General features: G+C 42.8%; 2 protein-coding genes across 2 annotated transcripts in view; one reads left to right on the top strand and one right to left on the bottom strand.

Moving 5' to 3' along the window:
* The window catches only part of dgkza (diacylglycerol kinase, zeta a), a 109,213-nt gene extending 102,373 nt beyond the window's left edge, over positions 1-6,840 (bottom strand). The window contains exons 1-2 of the mRNA XM_030409609.1: positions 6,294-6,840; positions 5,090-5,202 (exon numbers count right to left, since the gene is read on the bottom strand). Coding sequence (XP_030265469.1) covers positions 5,090-5,202; positions 6,294-6,413 — 233 coding nt within the window. The 5' untranslated portion in view covers positions 6,414-6,840. The remainder of the gene's footprint in view (positions 1-5,089; positions 5,203-6,293) is intronic.
* A 5,535-nt stretch (positions 6,841-12,375) lies between these two features.
* cryaa (crystallin, alpha A) lies at positions 12,376-14,906 on the top strand. Its single transcript, XM_030409610.1, has 3 exons — positions 12,376-12,908; positions 13,417-13,539; positions 14,124-14,906. The coding sequence occupies exons 1-3, from the start codon at positions 12,711-12,713 to the stop codon at positions 14,331-14,333; spliced, it is 531 nt and encodes a 176-aa protein (XP_030265470.1). The 5' UTR covers positions 12,376-12,710; the 3' UTR covers positions 14,334-14,906.
* Positions 14,907-15,041: the final 135 nt, after the last annotated feature.

The following is a 15,041-nucleotide window of genomic DNA, read 5'->3' as shown; positions in this document are numbered from 1 at the left end:
ACACTGTTCATATTGACAATACAGTGGGGTGACATGTGCAAGTGTCCTAACTGACTGTTTATCCTAAATAAAGTCTATTTTAGACTACATTCTACTATTGCTGGTTAATGAAATGTTGGGGTTTTAAAAACAAGAAAACAACAACACGACCAAACTTAGATATGGAAGGAAGATATCTCAACAAAAGGCGCAATGTGTACGATATGGGCAGAATTTTAGCTTTAAAATATTCAAAAAAATGAACAAACATTATCAACATGGATGTATGCTGCCCACCTAGCTCCTGTGCACCCTGTCTCAATATACCATAGTCTCAGCTGTATGTATGTAGCAGTGCAAGCTTAGCAAAGTAAACTCACAAAATCAACAACCCTCCGAATGAATGTGTCTCTCTTTTACTCAAATTAAACAAGCGCAACTGCCTTGTTAACTCGTCGTAAAATACTTTATTCTAAAAAAGGGCGGGCGATATGGCTTTAAAATAATGTTTGCAATATTTTTAGGCTTCACTGTAACACACTATAAACATCTCTATTCTCTGAAATTGCCTCAAAAGCATCACATAAATTCTAGGACTAGGACAATATTGACAAGTGGCACTTGTAATCATCAGTAATGTGGACATAATGACTAAGTGGGTAAAGTTAAGCACTAGAACAAGTAGAGCAGACAGGTGAGTTCAGAAAAGGTGCAAGGTTACAATGCAACGATGTCCAAAATCAAAGACCATAGAAAGTCTTATATCAAGATAAAGATGTCAATACTTTTCCCACGCCTACATGAAACTTACCATCCAATAGTGCGATGACTAAAAACCTGGTTCAGGGTTTTTCCTGGCTCAAATTGAAGCGGGGGTGGTCCCATCCTGCACCCACATGCATGTGTGCTGTGCTTTCAACTGGCTCAGGCAAACCCTTTTTTTTCACGGAATGTATTTCAGTAGCTCTAATAATAATTACCGGAGACGATCATTATCATGTTAAAGCATTTATGAAAAAATAAAGGTACCTTGTTCAAAGTTAAACTTAATACAACAAAACAAGCGTGCATGTTGATTAACAGCTGAACAGCAAAGTTGTTTCAAATCAAATCGATTAATGTGAGCTATTCTACTGGGTGGCCCGTTAGTGTGATGAGGGGAATTTAAGTTCCCCCAGGAAAAGCATAAACACAGTGTATACTGGTATATCCAGGACTCCTATTGTGAAAAGCTGACATGTGAGCTGAATAAAACGTTGACAGCACTGGCTCAGACAATGAAGCCTTCATCTTGCTATTTTTATTATCCTCACAGTATAGGCGAAATCCATAGCCCTCAGTTCAATGAATGAAAAGTGAAGTTAAATCACATAAACTTCAGCTCCGCATTAATACACTCATATCTGCTCTCCTGAATACATTACACTGAAGGGATGTGACATTATTTAGACGGAATTTTAATTTGAAATTTAAGAGTATCATTAAATCAAGAAAAACCTACAGAAACTTGACTTACTTGGTTCAAATCTAAACAATAATCACCTGTTTGAACAGCCACTATATATCCGGGTGTCACATGAGCCTTTGCTGCTGTGGGTAAAAACAGACGACAGGAAAATTGCAGCTTCTTCCTTCCTCCTTGGCAGTTTTCAACATAATGCCATAACTGCGGCTACAAATAACAGCAAAAACCTCAAAGTGCAGTGCTCGTTTCTGTGAAGACACCTGTCACAGTTTTACGGAGGATTTCAAATTTCACGCTGGAGGCAGCATGACATTTGACAGAGGCAGCGGTCTCAATATTCTCGAAACGCTTAAAATTGTGAAGGAAAAACAAACAAGCCTCGAGGGTACACCATCGCCTAGAACGCTGGCTACAAGACCAGCTGACAGGCTGACGGCAGTTTTTTTCACTAGATAGAGGACTGTGCTATTTGTGAACGCATCAACACTAATTATACAACAGGTAGTTCCAAACAGGCGATGTTATTGGTTCGATTCCCCTGGTTTGCATGTCCAAGTGTCCTCGGGCAAGATACTGAACCCCAAACTGCCCCTGATGTGCTGGTTGGCACCTTGCAAGGCAGCCACTGCCATCATTGCATGTATGTATGAATTACTGTAAGTTGCTTTGGACAAAAGCATCTGCTAAATGCCCTCAATGTAAATGTAACCACAGAGGGCCTATATAGACTGTGGCTTCCAGTTTGGCTATTTCTGTCAGCTTTTAAAAAAACAGTTATTAACTTTACTAAATGAATTTCAGAACTAGAACTTAACCACTGCATTTGCAAAGCTCGCCAACATACTTATATAAGTGATTTATCATATCAAATGTCTTATTCCTTATTAAATCCACCTTAATGGTGATGTTAGGTCGCTGGAAGATCGCCCCATAAATGCAGGTGTGTGCCTCTCTTGTGTGCAGCGAGCTGGAGAGCAAAGATTTTGTTTCGTTTTGTTTTGTTTTTTTGTTGCTTTCACATTACCTTTAAGGGCTATCTGAATCATCTTCATCTAACATCAGAAAATTAAAAGACTACTGAGCTTATAACACTCTTATCAAAACAGACATATGTGTACGCATCAATTCTACTTTGGGTCCCAGCAGGTCGATGAATGGACGGATAAAGATCAACAAGACCGGCTCCATTCAGGTGCCAAGCTCTCAACTTTTACAGAGGAGCAATAGACAGCATTCTGACATCACATGCTAGCATGGTGTGTGCATGGCCCAGGACAGGAAGACTCTACAGCAGGTGATTACAAGCATCCAGAGCATCACTGGTACCATCTACAGAGCATCAGTGAGGGTCGGTGCAACCTGCTGCAACCTGCTGCAACCTGGCAAAATGTACAGAAGTTTCCTCTGCCACCAGGCTATGAAGCAGTGTCTTTCCTCAGGCTTTGAGACTCCTGAGCTCATCCTCAACATCATTTCTTTTTGCTTTGCAGCATAAAAGTGCTACAACTTATACTTTGTTGTACATCAAACTGATGAGAATGACGATTAAATAAAACCTTGAACCTTCAGGTAGGATGTTAGAGTTCGATAGTGTTACCAGAATCCAGGGTTTCCCCAGACCGCGGAACAGCGGCGCTGCGCCGCTCTACCGCTCGGTCAGCGCCGCTATACTCCGCGCGTGACAGTGTCGAGTGTCCGTCCGTCCGTCCGTCCGCCGCCCCCCGGTTGCGGCTAGGAGCTCCCCGGCTGACGGCGAATAACTCGACTTGTGGACAGCATGAGACGTCGTTGTATAGCTGTAATTGATGCTCAAGGACACATGACAAGTTATTGAGACATTGACATTTTTTGTTGTGGTATACCCACCACTGTTGTTGGCTTTAGTTTCAATAAATGGTTTGACATGAGGAAATCACCATTGTATGTTTCTACTTAAATGCCCTACTTTCATGATATAATACCACTGACACCACCATAAATTTCACCCGAAAGCCAGATATCCCTAACTTTTTGTGAGTAGTGTATGTATATATATATGTATATATGTATGTATGTGTATATATATATATATATATATATATATATATATATATATATATATAGATAGAGGGGCAAAAGTATTTAGTCAGCCACCAATTGTGCAAGTTCTCCCACTTAAAAAGATGAGAGAGGCCTGTAATTTTCATCATAGGTATACCTCAACTATGAGAGACAGAACGAGAGAAAAAAAAAAAAAAAAACAGAAAATCACATTGTCTGATTTTCAAAGAATTTATTTGCAAATTATGGTGGAAAATAAGTATTTGGTCAATAAAAAAAGTTCATCTCAATACTTTGTTATATACCCTTTGTTGGCAATGACAGAGGTCAAACGTTTTCTGTAAGTCTTCACAAGGTTTTCACACACTGTTGCTGGTATTTTGGCCCATTCCTCCATGCAGATCTCCTGTAGAGCAGTGATGTTTTGGGGCTGTCGCTGGGCAACACGGACTTCCAATTCCCTCCAAAGATTTTCTATGGGGTTGAGATCTGGAGACCCAGCCACGTTTCATCTTCAATGCCCTTGCTGATGGAAGGAGGTTTTCACTCAAAATCTCACGATACATGGCCCCATTCATTCTTTCCTTTACACGGATCAGTCGTCCTGGTCCCTTTGCAGAAAAACAGCCCCAAAGCATGATGTTTCCACCCCCATGCTTCACAGTAGGTATGGTGTTCTTTGGATGCAACTCAGCATCTGGGATTTTTGCTCACCGTTCTTGTGATCATTTTGACCCCACGGGGTGAGATCTTGTGTGGAGCCCCAGATCGAGGGAGATTATCAGTGGTCTTGTATGTCTTCCATTTTCTAATAATTGCTCCCACAGTTGATTTCTTCACACCAAGCTGCTTACCTATTGCAGATTCAGTCTTCCCAGCCTGGTGCAGGTCTACAATTGTGTTTCTGGTGTCCTTTGACAGCTCTCTGGTCTTGGCCATAGTGGAGTTTGGAGTGTGACTGTTTGAGGTTGTGGACAGGTGTGTTTTATACTGATAACGAGTTCAAACAGGTGCCATTAATACAGGTAACGAGTGGAGGACAGAGGAGCCTCTTAAAGAAGTTACAGGTCTGTGAGAGCCAGAAATCTTGCTTGTTTGTAGGTGACCAAATACTTATTTTACTGAGGAATTTACCAATTAATTCATTAAAAATCCTACAATGTGATTTCCTGGATTCTTTCCCCCCATTCTGTCTCTCATAGTTGAAGTGTACCTATGATGAAAATTACAGGCCTCTCTCATCTTTTTAAGTGGGAGAACTTGCACAATTGGTGGCAGACTAAATACTTTTTTGCCCCACTGTATAAAGCGCTTAAATGAGATTTAACACCTGGTCTCAGTGATGGAACTTAAGTCAATGTTTCCGCAGTGGATAACAGGCCAAATACACAAACTTGTTATGGCATCTTTGACTGTTACTTGTTCCACAAGAACACACACACACACACACACACACACACACACGTGGACAGTGTCATGTGAGACAAAGTAACACAAACAGAAAGGCAAGAACAAGCTGCAGTTTAACATTCAGGTAAAACAGGTTAGCAGGAAGCGGGCTACATTCCGTGTTTTCTGTTTAGATTAGTCTGGAGTGCTTCCTACCTGTAAGACACCTGCTTCCTGAAGGTCAGCTGGACAAAGTCTGCCTCCATCTGTGACACTGAGAGCTGGCCCCTCGCCTTCTCTGGCCCCTCCACGTCCTTCCCTCCTGTTACCTAAAAGAAAAACAAACGTATTAATGCAACGTTTTCCAAAGAACGCTGGACAGATACTCACCTACCAGTGGCAGCTGTCAGTGCAGATCTAACAGATATTTTATTGCTAGCTCGTGCTTGAATACACCATACACCGCCTACCAGTGCGGCATGTTGTGACAATAGACGAGGGATACAACTCTTGGATAACAGATGATACAGTAAGAACACTGTATTATTACCAGCTGCTACAGTAAGGCTGGTATTGTTTATTCAGTAGAGTTATAGTGCTTAAAAACGGCTTAACACACACTGATCACAGCGGCGGTGCTGATCCTCACCTTTTCACTTTGGATAAGAGGGCGAACACACAAACAGTGAGAGAGCACCTTTGAACAGTAGCCTACTCATATACTCCTGCTGAAGTTTGGCAAAAACAGATGATCCGTACCGTCTTTAAAGGTGCACTACGTAGTTTTGTAGGATCCGTTTTTTATCAGAACCGAAAGATCTTCATCAACTGATTTTTCGTTTCTGCCTAAACAAACAACTTGAACAGACTCTTTGTCATCATGACTGAACAAACTGAACAGACAAACTGACCCCGGATGACCAGCATCAATTTCATACTGTTTTACTTTGTTAATATGTGGCGGACCCTGCCACCTTTCTACAAACAGTATTCTGAGACCTTATTTTCCTCTGAGGACAGCTTGTTTATCGCTTATGGAGAGAATAAATACATCTGAGTTTGTATTATTACCTCTTTAATATTGTAAATATTGAAATTCTGAATTTAAGTTTCTTCTCCAAATCTACATAGTGGCGCAGTAATGTTGTACAATCCGTGTATCAAATGAGGGAATATTCACCAAAACATGGGTTAATAGGTAACTATATTTTAATACTAACGTGGTTGGACAGGTTTCGGTAAATCGGACACCATTCACCTGTCTGAGTCTGACACCCAACAAACTTCACTCATGTCATGTGTGTTCGGTGTCGCGGTGAGATCCCACCATGTCAGGACAGTGTGACTGCGCTGGCTTCAGGTTTGTAGAAGGAATCACAGTCATAGACAGCAGGCAGGTAAACACAGTCTACACACCCACCTGACAGCTGCCGGGCTGCGGCATGCTCTTGCTCCCCTCCGCCGCGAACACGTCCTCCTCCTCGGCCACGTCCTCCAGCCCAGGCCGCTCCACAACCGGAGGAGCGGAGTCTCTCATCATCCCTGCGGTCGCTTCGTTTGACGAATAATAACGTTATATTGCGGTAATTATCTTCTCTGTCGGCTCCACTGCTCCCCGCTGTGTTCGTCTATATTTTTAGAAGTTACTAATTCGGTGCGTATTTAAAACGAAGCTCGGCTCTGTCCCATCTTCCGTGTACCGCGCTGCGTTACCCGAAAACCTGCAGAGTTGTGTCGGTCTGCCAGGACACCGAGTCACCGCGACGCGTCCGCCGTGGGTCCCAACGCAGCAGGCAAAGTTAGCCTGCTCTGTCGGCGGTAGGTGAGCAGTGTTCTGCTCCGTCCGCCATCCAGACTGTTGCAGGAAACCAACCGTGCTGTCTGTCTTCCCGTCTGTCTGTCTGTCTATCTGTCTGCCTGTCTGTATCAGTCCCGTTCAGTTCAGCTCAGAGGGGCTTTATTTGCATGAGCAACAGACAGGCTGCAACCCTGCCACAGCAAGTTAGAAAGAGCACACAGAAAAAAGTATATATGTAGTATAACAGCAGGATTGTCTTTTTTGTCGTTAAAAAAGTATACACGAATATGTAAAAATAAAATACAAATTAAAAAAAAAACATTGGATGGATAGAATTAACATTAGCTGGTAGGCTTGTGGAGTCCATGCCTTCATTTAAGCTAACAGGGACATTCCAAACACTAAAACATATTCAGATATTCATATGCATTTTTGAAAGTTTAAACTTTTGACTCAGTTTGTTAAGCTTCTGTAATAATATACCAAAAATAGTATTCAATTCTAAACAAATGCAACATACATATTGTGACTAGTGCTGTGTATGTTTCAAATATAATGCTATTTTTGATGAATGGTCACATATTCTAAACAGCTCGAGTGAGAAGTTGAATCTTTTTGAAAAAAGTACATGAATGTCAGAATATCTTTTTTATTAGTATTTGTATGGTGGGCACTCACCTTGGCATGGACACCTTATGACTCCAGGGACACCTTTTGGAAGGGCAGATTTTGTCCCCATCACTATTTAAAAAGCTTAATTTGTCATAAATGTTGTGAAATAATTTGCACCAAAAATGATTAACTAACAAATGTGATTTTGCTTTCCATCAGCATCAAGTCAAAGTGGCTGCTACTGACCAAACTTTAACCCAGCACCTGGTACTGTACAGTAGGTACACTATAACCAAATGTGCAGGAAACTGTTGTTGTTTATTAGATGATAGATGTTATCTAAGATTTGCGAACATGTTAAGATCATTATGTCTAATCGCCGGATTTTGCTGTGACGCACATGAGTGTTGCCCTTTTTCAATCATCGTTCTGCAGTTTTAACTTCCGCTGCAATGACGTGCTCTGACCTGAAATGAGTCCTCCATTACATATCCTAAAATCACAGATGTTGAGACTGGCTTAAAACTTTTTAAAACCTTTTTTCACCTGAGCCCTTCTGACCCCACCACTTTTCTGCACGCCCTTGGTGAAACACGGTTTACAAGCTCATATTCCCAACTGTTTTGACTTAACATTCATAATTTGATATATGCGATCGTCTTCCTGGTTAAAAAACAGGTGGATCAATTTCTTTATTACCAAACAGGACATCCACCTTATAAGTTTCCTCTCAGATATTGAAGGGTGAAACACTGTTACCAGCTCGTATGTTAGGGCTGTTCAAACGTGTTCTGCCAAATAATGCATCCACTTCTTGAATGTATTTTTAGACTCTTATCAGCTCATATTCTTAGCTTTTATGACCCATCATTCAGAATTGCGATTGTCTTCCTGGCTGGAAAAAAAAAAGAGCAGGGGCAAAATCTTTTAATCTCTTATGCATCACGGTCACATAGCTCACAGAAAACCAACGCAAGGCATAGCGGTCTCAGGTGTGCTACCACGCACTTCTTCTAACATGCAGCTTCCTCTGGATCCAGGATACCACCAGGGATGCATCCACCTACAGCTCTCCTCCTAGCCACTGGGCCTGAATCGAACGCTAGAAAGATCACAGAATATGATGACGTGCAAGCACCCAGAAGTATTCCTAATTTTGTTCTCCTTTTAGATGGTGGTATCATGAGAGTAAGCATAATCTCTATATGTTGGTACGATTTCCTTTTTCCTTTATTTTCTTCTTCTCTTTGTATTACTAGCTATAAACTAATCCTTGGGGGGGCGTTCACTGCAGATGGTATTGTATGCTGTATATGTGACAAATAACCATGAATCTTGTCTTTGACATTAAAGCAACATTATGTTGGCAGACTTTTAAAGCGATCCTGTCTCAATTTTAGGTTGACAGATACTCACGCCGAGACCAGTTGTTTTTTTTTTTTCAAAATGCCACTGTTTCTTTCGAATGTTCGCGCGTACCGGAGGTGGTAGGCACCGGTAGAGTAGTTCCAGTTTTATTCTTTAGGGTGCACATCTAGCTCAGGGAAGTTCAGAGTTTAAAAGGTGAGGGACGTGATAATGATGTCCGTCCAGCAGGGGGCGGCAGTATTCAGCCTCTCTTAAAGGTGACTGGAGTGCAGAGAGAATCAAATACATAGTTTACTTTAAATTCATATGTCTATTATTTTAAAGCCATACCTGTCATCTCCACTATATCTGAACCTGCTTCATCACTACTGATTTCAGTTCAAGTTTGTTGTTCCATCGTATCTTGTCCCTATAACGCATGTAATGTTCTTCTCGTGCCACTGGAGACGCTGAATAAGAAGTCTGTCATAAAGGAACACACATGTACAATGAAACGGTTTTCAGTTGGTGTTATTGTGTCTTCTGCCCATACACACCGGTAGATTTCTATCACGCAAGGGGGGGACAAAAAACACATTCCTCGTTCTGAGCAAAAAGTTCCACCAGAGGTGTATGATCGTTGTTTCAAAGGAGACAGGTTTTTGTAAGAAACAGATGTGAGAACATACAGAAGGGGAGGTCACAGCTGGATGTCATATAACTGGCATTAAGTCACTTATACATTGAAATAATCTTTACCACTCAAGTCAGAGCCACACAGGAAGCCCAAGTCATCCTACTGGACTCCTTCCTTCTGGTTTAACTTGCTTCCATCAAGATCAATTGTTAAAATGCCTAGAGCTGACACACATAGAGACATGACAGCCTTTTAAACCTACTTTTAGATGGGTTTGGTGCTATATACTAAAGTTTCCCTCTCTCTTTATGAAAAGCAAAAATCAGTGAATGAATTTGACCAAGTCCACCGCGCCAGGTTGCCAAATTGTCGGCCAAAACAGCTTTTCAGAGCTGTGGAAACACAGAGCAGCAGGCATTGTCTGCCCCATTGATAAAAACCCAGAATGCTGACTCTGCTGAACTGCAGCCAGTCTAATGGCATTTACGTCCGGTCTGCGGCAGCTAGCAACCCCAAACCCCGACAACCTCCCCAAACTGAACCTGAAACAGCCCCAACCCCGGCTGCCTGGCCCAGTTGCTCTTGGCCTGTGGGTGCATGAAGCGGCTAAGCCCCTGTGCTGGCTGGCCAAAGCCCTGTGGGATTACACTAATGCAGGTGGCGGGAAGCCACTGGTGTTGGAACAACAGACATGGGAAGTGACCCTACATTAGAATTTACTCTTTGCTGTAAACTTTGACCTTTGTCTTTAGTTGCATTATGTTGTAAAAGTGTTTGTCATTTCTACATCATTGTATTTATGTAATGTATATATTTGTTGTAAAAGGCCTGTTTAGGTTGTGCATCCCTAACAGTCTGCATTCAGTAGTAAAACACTAGGACAATATGGACTGCGATGTTTAAGGATGAATGAATCACTTTTGTAAAGCACCTTTCAACAAGGTCACTTCACGTATCACTCCTCTGCAAGGCTCTATAAAAGCCCTAAAAAGCCATTTAGATTTTTTGCGTCATTATAATGGAATATCTAACTTTGATACAAAACCTTGAGAAATAATATCATATGACATGCAAAGTATTTCACTAAGAAAAGTGGGGATTTAAGTCCAACAGTTAAACAAGTCAGAAAGAGTCAAACAACAACTCAACGGCAGTCAGCCTGCCTCAAACTAGGTTAGTTCCCCACCACAGCTTACCATAGCATATGAGCTTAAACTAGATTGAAACTGCTTTATGGAACCAACTCAATTTGAAAATGAATCAGACTAACCAAAATCTTGGCTCATTTGGTAAACTATCGGTCGGCAGCAGTCACAGAGGCTCTGTGCTTGCCATGTTTGATGAGCCGGCACCATAACAACACGTAGCGTACGAGATGAGTGATAGGAAGACAGCACTTTGAGTGGGTGAGAGGAGGCAGCGCTACGTGGGCAGCATGCAGTATGAGGGTCAACTCACTGGTGCAGAAAAGAGAGAGTGAGAAAGAGCAGCTGGTACCTGGGTATCAGTTTTGTGAGAAATGAGGACTGAAACGGTTTCAAACATTCAGAAACTAAATGTATCGAAATTACTAATCTAGACAAGATGAAAGTAAGCACATGCTTACAGCACGGGACCTCTGTGAAGATGGACCCAAGGGAATGACATGGGGACACCTTAGGGGCCCACCACTTACATGGCTATCTGTAAGGTTCATTGTGTTGCAAGTTGGCTGGTAGGTTATTTTTCATGGGGCATCTTTACTGATGTGGTCAACCTTATTCCGAAATACATGGACAAAAATGGTCATCGCACATCACCACTCTGATAAGAAAAAAAAGCACAGAGAAGGCTCTACTGCTTAAGGAGACTTGAGAAAGCTGAGTTCTCACCAACCTTTACAGCGGAGCGATAACAAGCATCCTGTCTGGAAATATCTCAAACCAGCATGGTTAGTGCACAGCCCAGGACAGGAGGGCTCTATAGCGGGTGATTAAAACTGCCCAGAACATCTTTGGTACCCACTTTCAGGACCAGTACTTTCTCCTTCATGCAAGGAGGAACCTGAGGAGCACTGCCAGAGCCCTTTCTGACCAAACTGTCAGGAACAGACTCCATGAGGGTGGCATGAGGGCCCGATGCCCTCTAGTCGGACCTGTTCTCACAGCCCAGCACTTTGCAGCGTTATTGACATTCCCAAGAGAGCTATTGCTACTGACTGGCTCTCTTGTTCCCCTGACCTAAATCCACCGACTGTCCAGGAGCTCACTGATGCCCTGATCCAGGTCTGGGAGGAGATCCCCCAGGACACCATCAGCCGACTCATGATTTTGATTCCAGCCCTAAATGGGTTGATGATTTTGGTTTCCATTGACCGTTTCCATTACGTCATTTTGTTCTGCAAAAATTGTACAATGTTCATCAGTAAAGATTTTAAAACCTGAATTGGGTTCCCTTAGCTTTTTTGTTTGTTTCTTATGTAGCAGAAAAAAGGGCTTCATCCAGACTGGGAAACATCATGACAGTTGTTGAGGGCCAACACCTTGAACAACTGTTAAAAACAGCTTCTCTGTGATTAACTTCAAAATTGCCTTTTAACAGTTCCTTAGTGACTTGAGTTAAATCAGATGCTGTCTCAATATTGAACAATTAAGTGAATTAAATATTATAAGGTGGGCAGCAAGATGTCCTCCTATTGGCCCTTCGATTGGACCAGATAGTAAACTATTTCCGTTTCTGCTTTTCCAAACAATAATTATGATTCCTCTTTCTCCGTAGTCTATTTTTAACGCTGCTATCACTTCATCTTGATTAATCTACATAAGTGATATGCTGGTATACACCCCAAATCCATCTCCTCTAATCCGCCTGTGTTGCTGTTGCTCCATTGTCCCTCGGCAGCATTATTTCGAAGTCCGCCCTCCGTCATCTACACAGGCAGAAACAATAAGGCAGCATTATGTCACTGACTGACTGACAGAACAGATATGTGTGTATCTGTTTGATGCATTATCATTCAGGTAAAATCCCTCAGTGTCTTTAGTTTGCTTCCTGACCTCATTGTCTCTGTCATGCCCTCCTCCCCTCTCCTCTCTCTCCAGCAGGGTTTGTTTTGGCAGCCCCGGGTGTCTGGTGTGTGGCTGGAACTGGGTCGCACCAGGGTCTGGACCCAGCAGTGCCCCCCCATCCTCGACCCTGATTCTGCTGACAGGGCCCAACCTACCATGAGATAATGCCATTCCAGAGGGATCGTGGCTAAAGCCCCTCTTTCTGGCTCTCAGGTATATAAAGAGGAGGCAGCGGTAGAGCAGAGGACAAAGCACTCTGGAAACATTCTTCACTCGTTGCTTGTCATCAGATTTCTGTTCTCTCCATCCTTCCTCACTTCGCTTCCATCACCTGCTGGAGCTGAGCAGGTACATCTGCCACCCTTAGCCAAGCCAAGCTGAGCTCGACCAATCACTATGGATATTGCCATCCAGCACCCCTGGTTCAGACGTGCCATGAGCTCTGCCTACCCTGCCCGACTCTTCGACCAGTTTTTTGGAGAGGGCATGTTCGACTACGACCTCTTCCCCTACACCGCCTCCACCATCAGCCCTTATTACAGACAGTCGCTGTTCCGCAGCTTTTTGGATTCCTCCGGCTCCGGCATTTCTGAGGTAACAAGACCAGACTCTAGACTCTACTGCCTGTCAGGAAGCACACTAAGAGCCTTCGGAGAAATATGTAGATTGGCTTAACTTTTATGCAAACAGAGAGGGAGAATAGGGAGAACAGACATAGTGAAGAAATGTGTTCAAAAATATGTTTTTAGTGATGGTAGGATAAATCCAATGCTCATTTTAACATCAGTTACAATATTATTCAAGGTAGCAGTAAATGTATTGTAAATGTATCAATACTTGTGATGGTCATGATACTGTTCTCCCACTTTCGTCATCCACAGTGCTGATCTTTGATCAGTTATTAAACCTCCTTGTCTTTTATCCTGAATCAGGTTTGTTTCAGAGAATCTTGAGTTAGTGGCTTTACATCTAGACATAATGTCTACTGTGCTAAACACAACTTCTCCAAAAGTTCAGGAATGGACATTTCATGAGGTCGAATCTCTAATGTTTTTTGAAAAGGCTATGGTCGACCGTCTCTATGTTGGTTTCTGTCCTGCAGGTGAGGTCCGACAGGGATAAGTTCACAGTCTACCTGGACGTCAAGCACTTCTCTCCTGATGACCTCAGCGTGAGGATCTGCGATGACTACGTGGAGATCCAGGGCAAGCATGGAGAAAGACAGGTAGTGATCCTGATACTTGTCTTATAACACATCTCTTTTAAAAAACGGCATGAAGTCAACGTGTGTGTAGAAACAGAAAGGGGTGTCTGTTGGTTTGAGTTCATTTCCCAGACCAATGGCTAAAAAGCTGTCTTAGAAAAAGTAGAAAACGTATAGAGCCCCCACTTAGAATAATTCTGTTGAGCATCAAATCATGCCTCTTTATTACCTTTAAGCAGTTACACTCTGACTTATCTGACATACTGACATACCATCACAACACCTACTGCCCTTCCACCAAACTGTGTCTGGTTAGTACACTTGTAGTGAAAAGTGTAGAATAATTCAAGGTTTTGAAGCTAAAGATTGTACTGGCATGGGAGTACAATCTTTAGATAAAGTTAGATACAGTTCATTATTATAACTTTATAATTACCCACTTTCTTCAACATCATGAAGCAATTCCATGAGTTTCGTACATGTTTTGTTCAGCTACAAAGCATCTGAATCCTGGTTCATTATAGTTATGTCATTTTGAAGTTCATCTATGAGATTTTTTGAGTATACTGTTTTCATTACCCGCTGTTAATTCTGTTGCTTTTCAGGATGACCACGGATACATTTCTCGTGAATTTCACCGCCGCTATCGCCTCCCCGCAAGTGTTGACCAATCATCAATCACCTGCAACCTGTCAACTGATGGTCTGCTGACTCTGACCGGGCCAAAGGCCATGGGCGGGATTGAATCCGGCCGCAGCGAGCGCAGCATCCCTGTCACCCGCGACGACAAGCCCAACGCTGCTGCGTCCTCCTAGAGGCCGAGCGATGCTGGAAGGCGCCCGGCCCTCCTATAGCCTGCATCGACAGGGATGGATGACCACAGAATCTCTATCCTCCACCCTTTGGCTTCTTCTTCTCCCTTTCCCTTAGAGGATATCTGTGTCCTCCTCACTTCACTTTCTCCTCTGTAGTTTCTTCTTAGCGCACATTAGTATCGTTGTTTGAGATTAATCGAAACTCTCCCAGTGAGGATGGTTAAGTGAGGGGCGGCTGGACTTTTTAAGGAGAAAACCCATCGAAGGACGAGACATTAACACGACCTGATGCTTCATTGTGATTGTTGTTGATCTGTGTCAGAGCGAGCCCTCTGACAGTACAGATTGCTGGGGTCAAGCTTGGTGGTAGATGGCACACGTGGCTCGTCCCAGATTTCCCATCAGTGAAGTTCTCTGAGGCCCTGGCTACTTCCATTCTTGTGCTGACTCTTTGAACCCTCTCCTCTCTTGTCTGAAACATATACTGTTCTGTAATCTAGGCCTTGTTCATGGCTCATTAATGAGAGGTCCATACTAGAGAAACATACAATAAAGCTGTACAATTAACCAAAAGCAACTCCTGTGAGGATTTATTTCTGCTCTTCACATCAAGTGCAGGGAAGCCTTGGTTCCTTCTCATCTGCCAAAAAAGCTGCATTTACAAACAGTGTTACAGAATGTGTGTATCCCTGAGGGGTAAAACTTTAG

Source organism: Sparus aurata, chromosome 24 (genome assembly GCF_900880675.1).
Source record: "Sparus aurata chromosome 24, fSpaAur1.1, whole genome shotgun sequence".
Classification (NCBI taxonomy): Eukaryota; Metazoa; Chordata; class Actinopteri; order Spariformes; family Sparidae; genus Sparus; species Sparus aurata.
Note: the sequence above shows the minus strand (reverse complement) of the source record. Positions and strands in the feature narration are given on the sequence as shown.